This window comes from Diaporthe amygdali (genome assembly GCF_026229845.1).
Source record: "Diaporthe amygdali strain CAA958 chromosome Unknown NODE_1_length_4327563_cov_65_473760, whole genome shotgun sequence".
Lineage (NCBI taxonomy): Eukaryota > Fungi > Ascomycota > Sordariomycetes > Diaporthales > Diaporthaceae > Diaporthe > Diaporthe amygdali.
The window spans coordinates 3,409,560-3,427,662 of NW_026517021.1; the positions used below are offsets into that span (position 1 = coordinate 3,409,560).

Genomic DNA, 18,103 nt, shown 5'->3' on the forward strand with positions numbered 1-18,103 from the left:
CACAATGATGCGAATGACTAACAGTCAATGCTGCCCCAAGTAGCGAACACTAGCGACTTTCGATAGTTGATACAGAACATTTTGCATTGTCACAAATTCTGCTCGAATCCCATAACGACTCAGTGAATCACATACCACCAAGTCGCTAGGTACCACTCGATGCGGATTATTGTAGAGAACAAAGATGATGACTCAGCTTGAACCACGTCCAGGAAGCATTAAAACTGATCTCCTCCTGGGATCATCTCGGTTTCTGCCAAATATGAGGACCAAGAATGGATGCCTCGACATTTGGGACCGCGCGTACACTTGCACGTCTCGTGAGCGACTTAGCGCTGTTCACTGAGTTGGGAGAGTCGGCAGAAGGCAGCATCTTGTTGATAATGTCAGGGGACCCCGAACGAGATGTTTCGTTTCCAGCCAAAGACAGATGACTGAGTGGTGTGGCATATCTTTCTACTGTAGAGCCGGTTGATTCCTTCGCACGTGTCGCTTCTGGGTATCGAACTTGTAGAGTGGGGGTCTCGGGGGAGCGGATTTGTACGATGCTGGCCTTTTCCGCAACACAACTGGCCGCATCGCTCGCTTGGGACAGGTCGGGGTCCGAGCAGCCATGATGCTGCTGCATCGCAGTGGCCATTTTCTCAGCCAAGCTCGGCCTGAGTGGAGGGGCGGCGAAGTCATTTTGAGTTGACTGTGTCTTTGTATCCACGATCCCCTTCATCTCATGGATCTCTGCTTCCAGAGCACGAAGCTCTCGGTATCCACCTGCTGTTGACAGAATCTCCAGCTCCGGATACTCCAAGTCACCAGCCATCTGTATGCTGCTTCTGCGCTCCCCTCGTATCGACCTGTCTCTGGATGGTGTGCGGGAGCGACCAGGGATGAGCTTGCTCAAACGTGACTTGAACGTCTGCGAGAACTTGTCTGAAAAAGTCCGCGCGATACCCTTCTGGGATGATGGATGATTACCCATCTTATCTGTGGCCCAAATTATGTTTCCCGATGCTGAAATGTTCCTCACTGCGAAGTCCTTTGATTTGATGTTGTCGTCTCCCCCAGCAGATGCATTTCGCTCCTCGCGGTTGTATGAGGGGAACTTTGCCCAGGACGCAGGAGGCATTTTCATCTCCTTGTAATGGGAAAAGGGTACCGAAGCACAGTTTTTGCCCTGTTCTTGGGCTTCACGCTCCTGGCTTTCGATCCGGTGAACCCAATGCTCGAGAATTGTCGTGGACCTCCGAAGTGCCTCCCGAACAGCTGCTTCGCCACTCAAATCTGGATGCACCTTGCAGAGCGGAGAATGCACATCAGACCTAGATGAACTAAGGCTTCCGGCCCCTGAAGGTTGAGGTGCTTTAGGCACTTTGCCGTGGTCACTGATTGCTGGGGACAAGCAAATGGCGGGTACGTTGGATGATGTACTGCCTCTCGGTGATCTCGATTCAGATTCTGCCCTCACCGCGCGCTTCCATAGCTCAGCTGCGTCGTCGCCATCCTTTGAAGACGAGAATCCACGGAGCCGCCGGGATCTACCATGGATGATTACAGGCGTCTGACCTATGCCGGTGGCTTTTGCGGTGCTCTTTCTATGCACAATTACCGGGACTTGGAGGTGTTCGTTGTCCAAACTTGCCTGCATAGAGGTCTTGTTATGCAACTCAGACGGAGGCGATGCATGCATTCCGGCAAGAGCATGTCCGGAGATACTTCCGTCCAAAGTCTCGATTATTGCTACTTTCGCTCGTTTCGGTACATTGAAATGTAGCTTGGATAGAAGAGATATCCTGTTGTTTGGACCTGGATCACCATCGTGATCGAAGATCTCCCGGAACTTGCTCTCTACGGGATTTAGGGACCCTTTTCTGAGGTGAGAGTTGCGGAATCGTTCTTCCACTGTTTGAAGCTCAGCCTCTCTTCGCAGGAAGCTCGAAGTTTCAGAACCAGCCTCAATGGTCGCTCGACAGGAATCAACAGTTCCAAAATGTGTCGTTGAACCTTCTGAGCAGGGTTTCATTGACATATCTTGCCCGCAAGCATCTTGACTTCTGCTCGCCAGACCAGCCCCTGTTGATAAATATTAGTGAATACTTGACTCCTGACGGAGGGAAGGCACACACATTTGAAAGACGGCAGCTTTAGCCCACTGATGCCCTTGCGATAAGGTGGCGATGGTGAGCTGCCATGCGAAAACCTGTGAGTCTCGTTGGCCGCCGGCAATACTAGTGAGGAACGATTGAATTCTGGCCCCGGGATGGCCCAGCTAGCTCCCGTGGACATCGCGCAATAAATCGCCCGTTCGGGCTGAGACTGGCCGTTTTCTTGCGCTGACTTCGAGTCTCTGTGTATAACAGGCACTGAAGTTATCAATGGCCGTCTTGTAGTGTCGGTGCTGCTACGGTAGTCCGATGGCGAGCCTGGGATGATCACATGTTGATGTGTGTCAGCTTGAGGAAGCAAGCTTGGTTTTGTTGGCGTTCCAGCGAGACTATCCTCAGTCTTGATTCGACGATTCGCTGTGTGAAGACTGTTGTGCTCCTCGGTCCCGATCTCACTTTGTGGTCGAGATGCCGTGGAGGAGCGAAACTGCATTGCCTGAGTGCGAAGCCACAGCCCTACCGGCGACTCCTCTCGTACCAAAGACTTCGAAGCAGGAAGCCGACTGCAAAGAGTAGAGTCAAGAGAGACCTGACGCGAATGGAGCCTGACTTTGGTGTTTGAGTCTCGAACGCCCAAAGGTGAGGACTTACTCCTTGGACGCACGAGGGAAGCACCTTCCCTGAGATCTGCCGTGGAGCAAGTAGCAGGAGTGTTGGCAAGAGGTCGAAACAGCGTAAGACTCTTGTCAGGCGTGAATAGGTCGGCCAGTTTATCTGCACTCAGTGACAGGCGCCAAGATGCGAGAGACGATGCGTCATGGAAGGTAGAGCCGTGAACTGGAAAAAGAACTGGGGAATTGGGAATATCAGGCAGGGAACTGCGCTCTCGAAGGCCATGATGGCATTCAATGTGAGAAGCCCGGGAATCGGCATCCATCCACTCGGGCTCACTGGCTGCAAGGCTTGTAGGACGGCGATTCTCATTTTCGAATGACCTTGTTGAAGACACTCTGTACAGTGATTTTGACTCACGGTGTCCTTCCTCCTCATCTGTTTCCATCACATGGTCCGCTGTGATTGGGGCCAGCTCCCTGGATTTGTGATTCTCGTCCACAGTGAACTCGATCGTATCTCGGGGGCCATTTCCTGGGAGAGTGGCAGGGCCAGGCACATGTCGCTGAGGCGTAGAGGACCGGCTAGGGATATTATCGGCTTCACTCTGGAGCTCCTCTTGGATCCTCTTTCTCATGAGTCTCTTCACCTCTGCTCTGTGGGCGATCTGCTCCTCTGTCTCGCTTTGCCGCTGGAGGGAGTCTTGTGATAGATGGCGACGGATACGTGACTTGACGGCTAGCAAGGTGCTGGTACTTCTGTTCCTGCTGTCTTGAACAGGATCCTCGTCATCATCGTCGTCAGATTCCTCGACAACAAGTTCGCCCAGATGTACTGAAGCGTCTGTGGCGGCTCCAGGAAGCGGATTGGTCAAAGACGATCTCGCGAGCGTGGAGCCCGGAGAAGTAGCAGAGGGATGCAAGACAGGAGGAGGTAGCTTTGCAGGCGGAGGGGGAACCGGTAGGTCTGCGTAGCCTTCATTCTGAATCCGCTTCCGGGAGCGAAACTGGCTACAGCAGCAGAGAATGGCCATTGCTGACCATCCAGTAGGCTGGTCGAACAGCGACACTTCTGCAGTGGGTCGTGATCTAGAGACAATCACAAGGTAGAGGAGAGAGCAGAAGCACAATGTGGTGGTTTTGACTCAACCAAAAGGCAAGAAAGTGACGACACTGAGACGAGACCGAAGGACCTGTGGGCTTGGTACTATTGCTGTTGATGCCAAAAAAGCAAAACGTGAAGCTCTCTCAGAAGATCACAGTGGAACGTGAGCCTGCCACCAGCCAGAGAGGAAGAACATAACATGGTCCTGGCTCTGCCCTGAGACGAGGCAGGCACAAACAGACGGAGGCTCTCCATCACCTCCAAGTTTGTGGAAGGCACCATCACAACACAGGCATCTCAGCACCTTCCAGAAAGCTTTGAATACCGCCTCAAAGTACCGAAGTATTTCGAAAGATTCCCGTTGTCGCTCAAGGCGGTTGACCCATATGTCTGAAGCCTTCGTCAGTACGATGGCTCTGCACCGATGAAGGACAGAGAGAAGAGGCACAATTGCCCAGATCGTATGGGACTCTCGCCAGCAAGAGATTCTGAGGCCAGTGAAGACCCTGGTGTCAACGCATTGAAGAATGAACCAACCACTGGTAGCCAGGAAGCGCAGAGGCTCTGGATCGAGAGTTCCCTGCATTCAACATGGTCGCTGCCTGGTCATCTCGTAAATGCACTCAATTTTGCAAGGTTCGGAATTGCAGTTGAGGTTCGCCTGCCTGGCTGCCCAGGATCCAGCTCTACGCAATCGAGAACTGGGTAGCTGACCGTCGAGCTAATGCTGAAAGCTAGAGTTAGCTAACACCAGCGCGAAATGTGTCCGTCACCGAATTTCAATTTTCGAGTTCAGTAAATGACTCTTGTTCGTCTTGGCTGTGGCCAGTCAACTCATCAGGGGAGCAGACTCCATGACTTGCGAACACGAATTTCTTCAGACCTACATCTCAGCCAAACACGCTTGCACAGACGTACTGTACATGAGCGATATTCTTGGAAAATCCAGTTTGCACGGCCAGATCTGTTGTTGTCGCAGCTGTCGAATGTGTGAGCCTCGGAGACCGACCCAATCGCCGAGCCTTGGCGGTCTGGCGACGCTACTTGGTCCTGGGATCGCTGACGGTGCTCGGCTTGACAGCATTACCTACCCCATGCCTAACAGTGGCATTGCGGTCACGGTCTTGAGCGACGTAAGACTCGGACGAATTCTGAAGCATTGTCGAGTGTGCGAGTAATCCTGACCAAGGTGATCGTCAATGCTATCATGGCATCAACACGTCAGCTGAAGGGCGTGGACTGTCGACGAGCACAGCAGGGCACGGTTAAGGCCTTGGTAGAGCAGTCCCGCCACTTGGCCTGCACTACTTATTAACGAGCTCGCAGCTCCGAGTGGTCGGAGCAGAGCGTGGGCTCCGCTCCAAGTGCTCGCACCGATGGCCACAGCCTCTTCCAGCAATGGTGTGGTCCATCCTGACTTTTCTTCCAAATCTCAGTCGATGCCAGAGGCTAGACGGTAACAACTTGCCTGATGGTGGCCAGATTTGCAAGCCCCAGCTTGAGACAAGCCTATCATATCATACCGCATCAACCTCAGCGCACTCTTCCAGGCCAGGCCCGCTCTCTCAGTGGATGAGGCCCGCTCGCCTGGCTCCAGGCACTGTCCCAACACACCGATGGGTGCCCAGAGCCACCGTGCGAGCACTAGGCCTTTGACTGCGTTGTACGCCTGAACCTTGGGCTATCTCGGTTTCCGCGCAATCACCTCTCGGCTCCCCGACACGCCCGACCAGCCCACAGCCAACAATGTCCGAGTCTGCGAGAGCAGAGTCCGAGGCTGCTCATGCAGATGAGCATTCATCGCCCAGCTCTATCGGCGGCGATGAGGATCGCTCCGTGGATAAGAACGGCGACCAGCCGCCCCGCAAGAGACAGCGAGTCCGCCTGTCCTGCCTAGAATGCCGCCGGAGAAAGCTGTCGTGTGACCGAGGCTATCCATGCGAGAGATGTCTTAAATCAGGCACACCGGATCGCTGCACATACGAGACCAGGCCTGGGGTCGCGCCGCCACCAAAGCCTGCCGGCCTTCAACTCTCTCAGTATGATGGCCGGCTGTCTTTGTCCAATGACAACCTCGTCCGCAAGGATAGCGCCAGAGACTTTGACCGCATACGAAGACTGGAGATCGAGGTCTCCCAGCTGAAGAACCTGCTGTCGAAGCAGCTCGGCAGTGATGGTGGCCTCGCCGTCGACGCCGCCTCTCAGGCCACCGTGAGGCCCGATCCGGACCTGGTACCCGAGCACAAACTGCCCGAATTCATGCAGTACGGTCATGACGCCGGCGACGAGATGCGCTTCTTCCGAGGCAAGGAGTTCCGGACCCGGTACTTCGGCCCCCACAACGCCTCCATGGCGTTCAGCCAGTTGACGGGGCTGTCGCCATTCATGAAGGAGACGGCCGAAGAATGGCTCAAGCCACTGCACGTGGCTGCGCGGACCAAGAACCGCGACCAGAGGAAGGCGGAACGGGAGGCCAAGTTCAAGGCTGCCGACCTCGAGCTCGAACAGCTCCTGCCCTCCAAGATGGAGACGGACATGCTCACCTCCCTATACCTAGATCAGTTTGAGCAGCTCCACCGCATCGTCCACATCCCCAGCTTCAGGCGCAAATACGAACGGTTCTGGATACCGACCGAGGTTCGACCAGCGGCGTACACTGCTCTGGTCCTCGCGATGATGGCAGTCTCGGCTTGTATGAACAGCAACTCCTCTTCGCCGCCCAAGTTCACAGGAATGGTGTCGTGCGCTCACCAGACAGCCGAAAAGTGGATATGGGCATGTGAGGAATGGCACAGGAAGCAAAGCCATAAGCATCGCCGACTCATACACTACCAGATAGCATTACTATTATACCTGGCGAAGAGGGTCAACAACGTGAAGAAGAAGCGATTCTGGACGAATTCTGGCATATTGACCCGTGAGGGCATTTCCCTGGGCTTGCACCGCGATCCCGACGCGATGATTGGTGCCAGCCGCAACATCTCCGTCTTCAACCAAGAGATGCGAAGGAGGCTTTGGGCAACAATACAGGAATTTGACTTCCAGGCGTCGTTCGATCATGGCTTACCCACCATCGTCAGTTCGCTTCATCTGGATGTGAAACCCCCGAGGAACATCGACGACGACGAGTTTGACGAGACTGTGACCGAATTGCCGCCGTCTAGGCCGGTTTCCGAATATACCGGCGCTTCCTTTCAGCATCTGTGCCGGCAAAGCCTACCCCTTCGGCTGGAGCTCAGCAAGCTGCTATCAGGCCCACCCGAAGATCTCGACTACGAGCAAGTGATCCGCTATACGAACGAGATCACACAAGAGATAGATGCGCTTCCTTCGTGGGATACCTCGGCCAGCATGGAAGAACAGGAGTCACCGAAACCATTACTTGCATATACTCTCCTCCATGTGCAGCTGCGGCAGTATATCATGCCGCTGCATCAGCCATTCTTACGGATGCGCAAGGTCAATTCCAAGTACCAGTTCTCAGAGGTCATGTTCTACAACGCGGCGCGCGACATGGTGCTCCTGCACGATAAGCTCACAGAGTTTGGCGTCCGCACGTTGAATTTCCTTCGGGAAGATGCCCTCACACTTGCCCTAAACCTGACGAGCGTCACGATGCTTCAGTCTCGTGGGAGTACGAACATGATCATGGTCAATAGCCCGCACACTCTCAAGCTGCTAGACCAGTGCCTACAGATGAAAGAGGACCGGATCCTACGTTGCGGGAACAACGAGCCGTGGGGTTACAGCATCATGTGCGCTGCCTACGGCCTGCTCGAGACGCACCTGGGGATCAAGGACAGCCAGACAGCTAAGAGCTCGAGCGCGGAGAGGTTCATCAACCTGCACTACCGCCTGCTTGCTGGCCAGGAACCGCCAGTGCTGGGGCCGCAGCAGCAGCAGCAGATCGCTGCCGCCCAGGCGCAACATTCCCAGCAGCAGAGTGGAGGGACGAACCTACCCCCGCGTGCAGAAGGACCGAGCCTGCTCGAGAGGGCCAAGACCATCACGCCCTTCCTGCACCCGGGGATGCCTGTCACTGCTGCTACCGCTGCTGGGGGAGTTGGAGGACCGCCGGTTAGTGGAGGGGGGGACGTGGCCGGGCTGCCGAGCACACCTTGGTGGCTGGCCGCGGCGGATCCCACCGTAAGTCTACCTCCCGATGGGGCCGGGCCTGTGCATGGGCCTGCTCCGGAACGCAGTAGTAACCGCGATTCGTCACAAATGCAGATGCAGCAGCCCCAAGGGACGCTCAACCCCGAGTTCAACATGGAGATGCTTGGGTTTAACTTGGGTGAGCTGTGGGCAGTGGACACTTGGGACGCATATTAGATGGGGCAGATATTTCGTCAAACAAGGACGCACGTTGCTGACGAGAAATGAATGTATCGGGGAAATGGAAGATAAAAGTGGCATTGAGTATATGAAGAATGAGCCCACTGCTCTGATACCCTCCTCCCTACAGAGTTTGATTTCGGCCAACGCGTGTCGAAGAATGTTCTGTAATTTTAGTATGGTGTTCTCTCTTGTGTTGGTGTATACAATCAGGAACAGAACAAACAAATAGGAGAGAGGAAAACTGAAAAGGAAATATCATTGAAGAAGACAACCTGAAAGAGCCCACTGTGAGCCGTCCAGAGAATTGATGGTCGTGCTAGACCGCTGCAGCGGATTGGATCCGAGGGGCTCGAAGGCGTGGGGTGGCTTGGTTTGGCTCCCGCCTTGGGAATCCGGGGTACTGCCATGCACTGCAGTGGGTCGACCCACCGTGGGATCTTCCGCAGCGGCAGAATAAGCCACAAGGAAACCACTTGCGGCGCGACTTGGAAGGCCAATTGGCTTTTGCAGCCAAGGGGCATATGTTCAGTTGAAAGTTCTTCCGTCTCTACGTCCCGACTGTAACCAAGTCGACACCCCCTTGGGACTTGCAATGCGACAGTCTCGGAGCTCTCGACGCCGGGCCCTGCAGGCGGGGCACGGATGAAACGCGAAACATACTTAGCTATGTAGCAGCGCACGCTGCTGCTGGCATCTCGAACCGCCACCTTGGCACTTTGCATCTTCACCAGAGCTGGCAGCTGGCACTCTCACAACGGCACCAAAGATGCCATAGCACGACGCGACTATGCCATCCTTATACAACTTACTCGTCGGCCTCGCAGGCCTGACACCAGCATTGGCTCTGGGCACGGGCCAGAAGTTCAAGATCGTCGACAGCGGACGGTCCTTCGACCGCTTCATCACAATATGGCTGGAAAACCAGGTCTGTCTGCCTCGCGTAATCTTTCCTCAAACCACGTAAAGCCGGGTGGGTTGCTGACAGCTCGGGAAACAACAGGACTTTGACAAGGTCGTCAAGGACGCCCACTTCGCCGACCTGAAAAGGGAGGGCATCTCGCTCACCAAATTCTACGCCCAGACGCACCCATCGCAACCAAACTATATTGCAGCTATCGGGGGCGATTACTTCGGCCTGAACCACGATGACCACCTTCGTATACCGGAGAATGTCTCGACGGTGGTAGATCTCTTGGACACGAAAGAGATCTCGTGGGGAGGCTACTTTGAAGACCAGCCCGGGCCTGGGTTCATGGGGCTTGCGAGCGAGGGAAGCACGGGAAACGGGACATGGGATTATGTCAGGAAGCACAAGTGCGTTGGCAAATGCGGACTGACGGTCTTTGTTGCAATCAGTAAAGCTAACAACATGGCCTATTGTGTAGCCCCTTCGTATCCTACGACAACATCGCCAACAACGGGAGCCGTCTCTGGTCCCTCGGCTCCTTTGACGACTTTAAGAAAGACCTCGCAGCGAACCAGGTGCCACAATTCGTCTTCATGTCGCCCAACATGATGAACGACGGTCACAATACCACCCTCGAGTACGCGACCTCATGGGCACACCACTTTATCGAGCCCCTCCTCGCCGACGGCGTGTTCAAGGAGCGGACCCTCATCATGCTCACGTACGACGAAAGCGAGTCCTACGATATCCCCAACAAGATCAGCACCCTGCTCCTTGGCAATGCGGTCCCAAGCGAGCTGAAAGGCACCGAGGACGACACATACTATACACACTATTCTATACTAGCAACGTTGCAGAACAATTGGGAACTACCATGTCTAGGGCGGTACGATGTTGGGGCCAACATATTCCAACACGTTGCTGCCGCCACGGGATACGAAAATATCGGCGACCCGGATAACTTCGCGGGTATCAACAACAGCCTGTCATACCCGGGCGCTTTCCACTCAGACCCCACGATGTATATGCCCGTTCCGGTTCCAAACATGAAGCTCGTCGGCGCGGGGGGCTTGCCAGTGCTTCAGCAGGTGTATAACAAGTGGCGGTCCCAGGAGGGCGAGCCGAGCCCTTATGATGGGTCTGGTGAGGCCTTTGACGGGTCAGCGTATTTGCCAGAGTATTTCGCGCAGGAGCCGAATATGGTCTTGCCAACCTGAGGTATATCAAGACAAAAAAATTAAAAATAGAGTTGTCATTCCGTTCCACTCTTACATCTTGCCGAATCTGCCCTCGTTGATTCTGATCTACAGCGCACGGATTCAACGAGATGTCCTGCTCTGTCTTTTCATTGGATACCAATGTGATGAGCACATCATGAGGCACGGTGATTCTACCCATCGACCACTCAAGTACTAATAAGCTCAACTTGCCGGAAACCTTGGATATCTTGGCTGATGTTTCGTTCACATTGCAACGGGAAACAAATCTTGTATCGTACTGATTTTGCAAACACTCTGTGTCATTATGAAGACCTCAATGGCATCGCATCGCTATGTTCCATGGCGAGCACGCCGTGTCGGACACCGAGAAGCGTTGGACTGTTTTGCTATCTATGACCCGCCTTCTTTGTCAAAGTAGTCTGCGCTTCTTTGGCGCGCCAGTCGAACCAGGAAGTGCACCGACGCGCCAAATCGGAGCTGCAAAAGGTCGATCGCGCGGGTCGAGACAGAGATTGGCGACCATCACCCTCCCGCATTCCAACGTCGTCACCCTTACGAGAACACAGGCCCGTGCCATCTGTGGCACTTCGCACCCATGGGACTGCTACTTCTATTTCCTAGCGCGATGTCACCCCGCTTGTACACTGCGACATTTCGCGCGAATTCTGGGCTCTTTGTTGGTTTGTGCTGTGGAAGAGTTCACTTGGAAGGCTTGGAAGGTCAATCTCTTCAGATTTAGGACTGGGCACCATGGAGCAAAATCATCCCGAAGAATACTTCTCGTCGCGAAGATCTTCTTCTTGAGCTAGGAGACATGACAGTCCGAAGTCGCATCAAGATTCAGTAACTGTAATTCAATTTGACACCCAGACATGCGCTATCCGTACCGCCGAAAATCGACGACCCAGATCTTCAACCACAAGCCATCCTTTTGAGTCGAAGGCTCAGATATCTTGTACAAAGACTTTGGCCCCCAGAGAATCATACCCAGCCTCAAGGGGAAAATATTGAGCATCCACTGGTGACTTATCGTGTTTGGATCTCAATTTATGCCCCAGCCTCGTCATCTCTGAGGTCTCAGCTATCTGCATTCTGTCCGCCATCCGGTACTCCCGCCGTCACTAGTGATCGCCGTGCTTGGTCTGTTAGAACAGATGGAAGCAAGTTGTCAAGATGGATTTGAAGATCACTATCGTGATCTTTGCACTATCATTGCTCACCTACTGCCAACCAGATAATGCAACGGGCGCCCTGCAATTATTGCAGAGCATGCCGCAATGTGGTGTAAGCTTTTGTCGTATCGCCCCTGTTCCCTGTGGCGAGTTCTAACAAGTACATATCTTTCTGTAGACTACTTGCGTGCTGAACACCATACCTCGATCAAACTGCTCAATGACCAACATCACATGCACCTGCACTGATAAATGGTTCATGTACACAGTTGAGTCCTGCGTCACTTCATCCTGCAACATCACAGATGCACTAGGTACGTCCCGGAAGAGATACTACACCTCCAGAAGCATGAGCACCTCGACTGACGAACGATTTACCTATTTCAGCTGTCGCACGGACAAATGCAGAAATCTGTAATGTGCCCAAGCGGTCGAGGAAGGGAGATTTGATCGGGGCCATTCCACTCTGCGCGTTGGCGTTCTTCGCCAACATCTTTCGTCTCTACTCGCGCTGGTATCTGGATACCAAGTTCGACACGGATGACTGGGTCATGCTTGCGGTCGCCGTCCTGTTTGTTCCTTTTCAAGTCGTCGCGCAATACGGTGTCTTCCTCGGGTTTGGCGTCGACGCATGGTATGTCAAACCTGACGACTTGACTCTAGCGCTCCAGGTGAGAAATCCCGTTGCCCATATACTAAGACCTTGTGGTCAGTCTGAAATGCTGAGTGGTAGCCTAGTTTTTCTACATGGCCGAGACGTTCTACCTGACCACACTGGGCTTAACCAAAATATCCATCCTGTTCTTTTTCCTTCGGGTCTTTCCCAACGCGCGATTCCGCGTCTGTTGCTGGACAGTGATGACTTGGGTTGCTCTTTCGTCGTTTATCATCATCACATTGCAGATATTCCAGTGCACGCCCATCGACGCTATCTGGCGGTCCTGGGACGGCAACTACCCCGGCTCCTACCATTGCTTCAATATAAACGCACTGACATACGCCGCCGCGGGGTTGAGCATCGCACAGGATATCGCCATCCTCGTGCTGCCGCTCCCGCTCATCCTCCGTCTCAACACCAACTGGCGCCGCAAGATCGGCATCGTGATAATGTTCAGCCTCGGCATCTTCGTGCTGATCACCAGCTGCGTCCGCCTACGGTTCATAGTCCTGTTTGCGAGGAGCAGAAACCCCACGTGGGACTACGTGGACACACACATCTGGTCCGATTTCGAGGTATCCGTCAGCGTCATCGCCGCCAGTCTGCCCGCCATCAGGCTGTACCTGGCTAGGGTGTGGCCCAGGGCATTCCCGTCGGTGGGGAGGAAGGCCAGCACGCAGTCATCGGGGGCACAGTTGCACGAGTTGAAGAGGTGGAAGCCACTGCGGATGTCGAAAAACAGTGGTGAGACGGGCAACACTGCAGGGCAGCCAGGGCAGCCCGGCTATTATTCTAGGCTGCTGGAGGATACGAGGCTCGGAGGTAAGCGCAGCGTGGACGTGAGTGAAGTGGAGCTGAGAGACACGGTCAGAGGCAGCGTGCACAACGAGATTAGTGTTGGGAATAGTCAAGATCCCGGCGTTGAGGGCTCTGCGCAGTGTATCGGCTGCACGGGACAGATAAGCCCTCTAGATTTTGAGGATAAAGGCTCTTCACATGACAGTACGGCTTCAACAACGGCGGCCATTCGGGTGCAAACTACGACAATTCGGACCTTGCAGGATGATCGAACCTGACTGGTCAGGCTAGGTGAGTGCAACCTCTGCCTCGATATTGGGTACAGTGGGCTGATTTAACATCCAATCTGGAGCTTTTCTAATGTACAAGGGGGTTTCATTCGTATCTTAGAAAAATTGCCTCGGGCGCGCTTCGCATTGCTGTAGGCAGCTGATGGGCATTTGCAGTATTTGCAATATCGACACATAACATTACTGTACTATGTGGCAGCACTAGAACCTCGTGCTTTTATGCGTATAAACATCATATATATCTACGCGGCATTCGGATGAAATAATCAAGCCATCAGCAACATGAAGCCCGACGTGAAAGCAGCAAACAGCGTCGAAACAATAAGTGCAGCGGACGCCAACCTCGGGACCCTGGCGTTCGCCGAAGCAGCCGAAGACGAAGATGAAGACGGAGACGGAGACGATGTCGGCGATGAGGAGCCCGTGGCGGTCTCTGTAGCATCATGGACCAAATACAACATCGCCACGTAGGAGACGCCAACGTAGCTCTCCGTCGGGGTCTCGAGGGTCATGGTCTCAGTCGTAATAGTGCCTGTCCCGAATGCTGTGCCGGTCACAGTGGTTCCAAAGATGCTCAGAGTAGTGTTTGCCCTGTCACTACTATCATCGTCTATAACCCTTATACAATACTCGTTGGGGACGCTGTAGGATGACACAATAGAGGAGCAAGCTCCCTGGGCATCGGCAGTGTATGAGCTGATTTCGGGCTGGGTTAGCTCGAGAGAAACTGGAGATTCATACCGCGTAAAGATCGGGACATACCTTGGACAGCACAGAACGGCCGCGTCGCCCTCATCCATACCCGCTAGAAGGACGTTTGGGCCCACATTGTTGACGTACGTGAAGTCAGGTTCCGGGGAAGGATTGACGAAGCCTGGGCCGGAACTGGTAATTGACCCTCCTTCTGTCTTGGTCGCAACGCCGACAGTGCTCCAGCCAGATGGACAGACCAGGCCGGGAGAGTAATATGCAACCGTATATCCCGCCGACACTTGGTCAGTGTCTACCGAGCTGTAGGCTTCGTCAAGCTTCGCGCCTGAGGGCAGACAGCTTCCAAACGACGGAACGGGCTCATTGCATGCCATGCCCACGGGAAAAATTCGAGTGTCATTGGTACCCGAGTCAACGAATGTCTCTCCGATTTGGATATATACATTATCTGTCGAACACGACGGAGGCGCCGTGTAGGTTGTGGTCAATGGACCCTGCCTAATGTTAGAGTGCAAAATTTCAAAGCATTATCCAATTTCAGCTTACAAGATTCGTCACAGTCCATCCGGAGACCAAGGTTGAATGCATCTTTTCAGTGAGTGGTACGTATGAACCTTCAGTCTCGTGTGCATCAACAAAGGAAAGGGAAAAGAATCGTGCCGCGTTTCCTGCGGTAAAACTGAGAGACAGTCATCAGATGGGTTTTTGAAGGAAGAATGCATAATTATTGCGGACCAATAAGCACTTAATTGCTCCTGCAGGGAAAATTGAGGTTGAAAGCGGCCTAGCACATGCAGTCAGCCATCAATCCGCCAGGGCAGTTCAAGTGTGCTTCCAGGCAGACGCGCCTTGATTTGGTTAGCCCAAGGTGTTCCTTTTCAAAAGTGATCCATTTGGTTTTCCTAGGCCCCTGCATTCTGAGCCTCTTTCATTGATAATACCGGTCTTAAGCCAACCAGACGGAGGGAATGTTGCCCAGCCTCTAGGCTCAGCATAGGCGCTTCAGCTGCCCGCGCTGCAAGGGAAGCGTAGCGCGCCACCAACGTCACTTCAACCAACAGAGAGCTGAGATAATATTCTTTATAAACTGAATTCAACCGTCGAAGTCTTGGTGGACTTATCATATGACTCTGATCTCAACAATGACAAATTGACATATTCGCAGTAGAAGCGAGCGCTACTGGCGACTAGGAAGGGGCATCAACCACCTGTCTGCCCGACTGTTGATGCTTTCTCATACCCACCCTCAAGTATCAAAACTTTGATAGGTAGGCGGTCTGGCGGCTCTCGCTTGGTAGTTTTTGAGGAAATGACAGTCTAGAAGGGGGATCTTCTCTATATGATCGTGATTGTTTTGCATCCATGGATGAGGCGACCGGTTTCGGCGAGCTCCTGTCTTCTACCAATGTAAACAAGTCTATGCACTGAGATAGTTGGACTAAGCTCTGATGGAAAATCGTGCTTTGAGGATTTATTGTATTGTTTCTTTCCGGGCTTCTTTGATGGAGTAACAAAAGGCCATTACATGGCAAGGAGAATGAGAAACAGAATCCCATCGGTTAATCTTCCAACGTGCATGTACATTCGCCCATAGCTTCAAAGACTTTAGACTTTCGTAGATATTCCTTATTTGCATTGCTATGTTACAAAAGAAAAAGACAAAAGAAGCGACACGAACACAGGCAATACAGTCTGCAATATCTTACTAGTTTTGTAAACCTCCTGCTAACTCCACTTCGGTGGTAAACCCACTTAAAAATCGTTCCCCTGAGTGGAAGGGTATCCTCTATCTTGAGACAGTTTGAGAAGGACAGGGGTTTCGCCGAAATCATATCATCTGAATCTGTCCCCACCATATTTCAACATTTCCACCCTGTTTGCATTGAACATTTGGAACCCAAGCGGCGCTTGAGTGTTTCTTGATCGCTTTTGAGCTTCATATGAAAATCGCTGAATGACAATTCGAAGTTCCGGACTTGGTCACCAAAGGAGCACAGAACTATGATTACTACTCGATTGTCAAATGGTGATATATTGCATCAGAGCGTACCCACCATCTGGTACAGCTAGTGCCATAGCTTAAATTTATGTTTTATTCACGTAGCTGTACTTTCTTATGAAAAATGGCTCTACACTGTGAAAGCTCTGCTCCTTTGGTTACTTTTCATTGTGCTAGGGGTTTCAAATGGGCTCGAGCCGCAGCTCTACCCACCTGCACGCATCACACATCGATCTAGTAGTGATTTTATACCTGCACATTGATTATAGCTTGAGACAACACTCACCGGAAAATATTTGACACATTGCGATTTCGAACGAAGATTCCATGGCGCATCACAGCAAGTCTCACGTCAGGTTCTCCAGTGCATATGGGACAAGTGATGCTCTATATGTCCGGAACGGACTGATGAGCTCCACGTAATCAAGTTCAATTCGCGGCTCGGGATTTTGCGCAAAGTTGTTCCTGACCTTCTGCAGCCTCTCCTGGACTTGGCTGATGATTAACTTGTCAAGACTAATCGTATATCATATGGAGGACTGTAGGCTCGTACCACTATGCAATAAGTTGCTGGGGCTCATCCGGGCAGTTCGGCGTCCGACGAACTGGAAGAGGGCGAGCTCCGAACTCTCAACGGGCGATAAGCTTGCCGTGTGCACAAGCACGGCGTGCGTGTATTCCGCTCTGGTAGAGAGCACTGAGCCAGCCAGCGTACGACCCAGTCACTGAGCTAGGAAGTGACGCGGCGTTGCCGTCGCGTAGTGCAAGCCCCGGGGAGATGGAGGTGATGTGGCAAGACAACGTGCTCGGAAGATCAACGGATGCACGAGTTGTGGAGTGCACAAGCAAGCATAGGTCGACTTTGATGCACGCATATAGACTTGCACACCGATCCGGCCGCCCTTGGGCAATACTGAGACAGTGCACCATTACGCTATAATGAATGTGGGATCATGAATCTCCGGAATCGACGCATACATTCCGGTGCACTCTTATCTACGTTTTTAAAGATCCAGATCCCTTTAGAACAGTCTGGGCCATCGGAACGGATGTTGTCCTGCAGTAATGCTCGGCAATACTGACTTGCCGTCTTAAGGTTACGGGAATGAGGTCATGGTAGGCCCACAGGTGTGTGTCTCAACGGTCTGTGCTACATACGCGCTGTGCTGCACGAAACAGGTGGATCTTATCGTATGACTATCACAGCATAATCATAGTCTTTCCGAATATGGTCATACAAGCTTCCAGCCCGGTCGACTGATGGTCTAATAGAACACCGGGTCGAACGGTTTCGTTCTCGAAAGGACCTCCGCGATGGTTTCAACGACATCCCCTCCGGCTTGCAGAAGCCACTCCACAGCTGCATCGATATCAAGTACATATATACCGTTGTTTCCGACCAGTAAAGTATTGCCTTTTCCATTAGAGACAACACTGATCAATCATAATCCATACGCCTCAAGCTAACACACCAATTCACCTCATTGACTCTCACAAAGCTATTTGAATCACACAGATATCGCAAATATGAATTCCCAAGTCTGGCAGCCAACTCGTCGCGTTGTGGTTCAGACCGCTCGCTCTGCCCCTTCAATCTCCAGAGGCGCATCATCCGCCACATCAACACAATCTTTCTACCAGTACGCATCACAAGGACTGCGCAAACTATCCAAGCAACGGCAAGAAGTAAGAGCCCCTGCGGATTGGATGAGCCTGATTCGAAAGGCTGGAATGGGCCTCCCAATGTGAGTTCATTACCTCTACTCCGAATCAGTAGTGTCACACATGTGCCGGTGAGACGTACTAACAATAACAAAGATATATCCCGGCGACAGCAGCCGCAATATTCTGGCCGGTTCCCATCATGAAATACGCAGAGTCAAAAAACAGATGAGGAATTGAATTTCAACAGTTATTTGTTATTTATGGCCGAGAACAGGGGCCGCGGATACGCTACCGGAGTCATGGGCAAGTCAAAGACCGAAGTGGTAAACCTCTGGAGGGGGGAATCTGAGCTTCGAACACGACATCTGATTGCAATTATATGCGCACTCAAGGGGCCAAAGTTGAAGGATATTAACAGGCCTTTTCTTTTGCAAGTTTCTGTATACGTCGTTGGAGTTGGCCACATGTTCCTCTTCCTGGATAACACACCTGAGGCTGGAACTCCATAGTATACAAAAAAAGAATTGAGA

The 18,103-nt window shown here is 52.7% G+C and overlaps 6 protein-coding genes across 6 annotated transcripts; 3 read left to right on the plus strand and 3 right to left on the minus strand.

The window, feature by feature from the left end:
* Positions 1 to 241: 241 nt before the first annotated feature.
* On the minus strand, positions 242 to 3,744 carry J7T55_006604 (uncharacterized protein; the record flags this gene model as incomplete). Its single annotated transcript, XM_053130499.1, has 5 exons — positions 242 to 1,896; positions 2,121 to 2,179; positions 2,638 to 2,662; positions 2,751 to 2,936; positions 3,132 to 3,744. The coding sequence occupies 5 exons, from the start codon at positions 3,742 to 3,744 to the stop codon at positions 242 to 244; spliced, it is 2,538 nt and encodes an 845-aa protein (XP_053001368.1).
* A 1,817-nt stretch (positions 3,745 to 5,561) lies between these two features.
* J7T55_006605 (uncharacterized protein) lies at positions 5,562 to 8,147 on the plus strand (the record flags this gene model as incomplete). Its single annotated transcript, XM_053130510.1, has 1 exon — positions 5,562 to 8,147. The coding sequence occupies one exon, from the start codon at positions 5,562 to 5,564 to the stop codon at positions 8,145 to 8,147; it is 2,586 nt and encodes an 861-aa protein (XP_053001369.1).
* Positions 8,148 to 8,940: 793 nt separating this feature from the next.
* J7T55_006606 (acid phosphatase PHOa) lies at positions 8,941 to 10,277 on the plus strand (the record flags this gene model as incomplete). Its single annotated transcript, XM_053130521.1, has 3 exons — positions 8,941 to 9,078; positions 9,154 to 9,467; positions 9,539 to 10,277. The coding sequence occupies 3 exons, from the start codon at positions 8,941 to 8,943 to the stop codon at positions 10,275 to 10,277; spliced, it is 1,191 nt and encodes a 396-aa protein (XP_053001370.1).
* A 1,176-nt stretch (positions 10,278 to 11,453) lies between these two features.
* Positions 11,454 to 13,186, plus strand: J7T55_006607 (uncharacterized protein; the record flags this gene model as incomplete). The annotated part of the gene is made up of 4 exons (XM_053130532.1): positions 11,454 to 11,564; positions 11,631 to 11,766; positions 11,840 to 12,123; positions 12,191 to 13,186. The coding sequence occupies 4 exons, from the start codon at positions 11,454 to 11,456 to the stop codon at positions 13,184 to 13,186; spliced, it is 1,527 nt and encodes a 508-aa protein (XP_053001371.1).
* A 278-nt stretch (positions 13,187 to 13,464) lies between these two features.
* On the minus strand, positions 13,465 to 14,497 carry J7T55_006608 (uncharacterized protein; the record flags this gene model as incomplete). Its single annotated transcript, XM_053130543.1, has 3 exons — positions 13,465 to 13,894; positions 13,961 to 14,403; positions 14,456 to 14,497. 3 exons carry the CDS (start codon positions 14,495 to 14,497, stop codon positions 13,465 to 13,467), a joined length of 915 nt encoding a protein of 304 aa, XP_053001372.1.
* Positions 14,498 to 16,255: 1,758 nt separating this feature from the next.
* On the minus strand, positions 16,256 to 16,838 carry J7T55_006609 (uncharacterized protein; the record flags this gene model as incomplete). Its single annotated transcript, XM_053130554.1, has 3 exons — positions 16,256 to 16,398; positions 16,462 to 16,592; positions 16,651 to 16,838. 3 exons carry the CDS (start codon positions 16,836 to 16,838, stop codon positions 16,256 to 16,258), a joined length of 462 nt encoding a protein of 153 aa, XP_053001373.1.
* Positions 16,839 to 18,103: the final 1,265 nt, after the last annotated feature.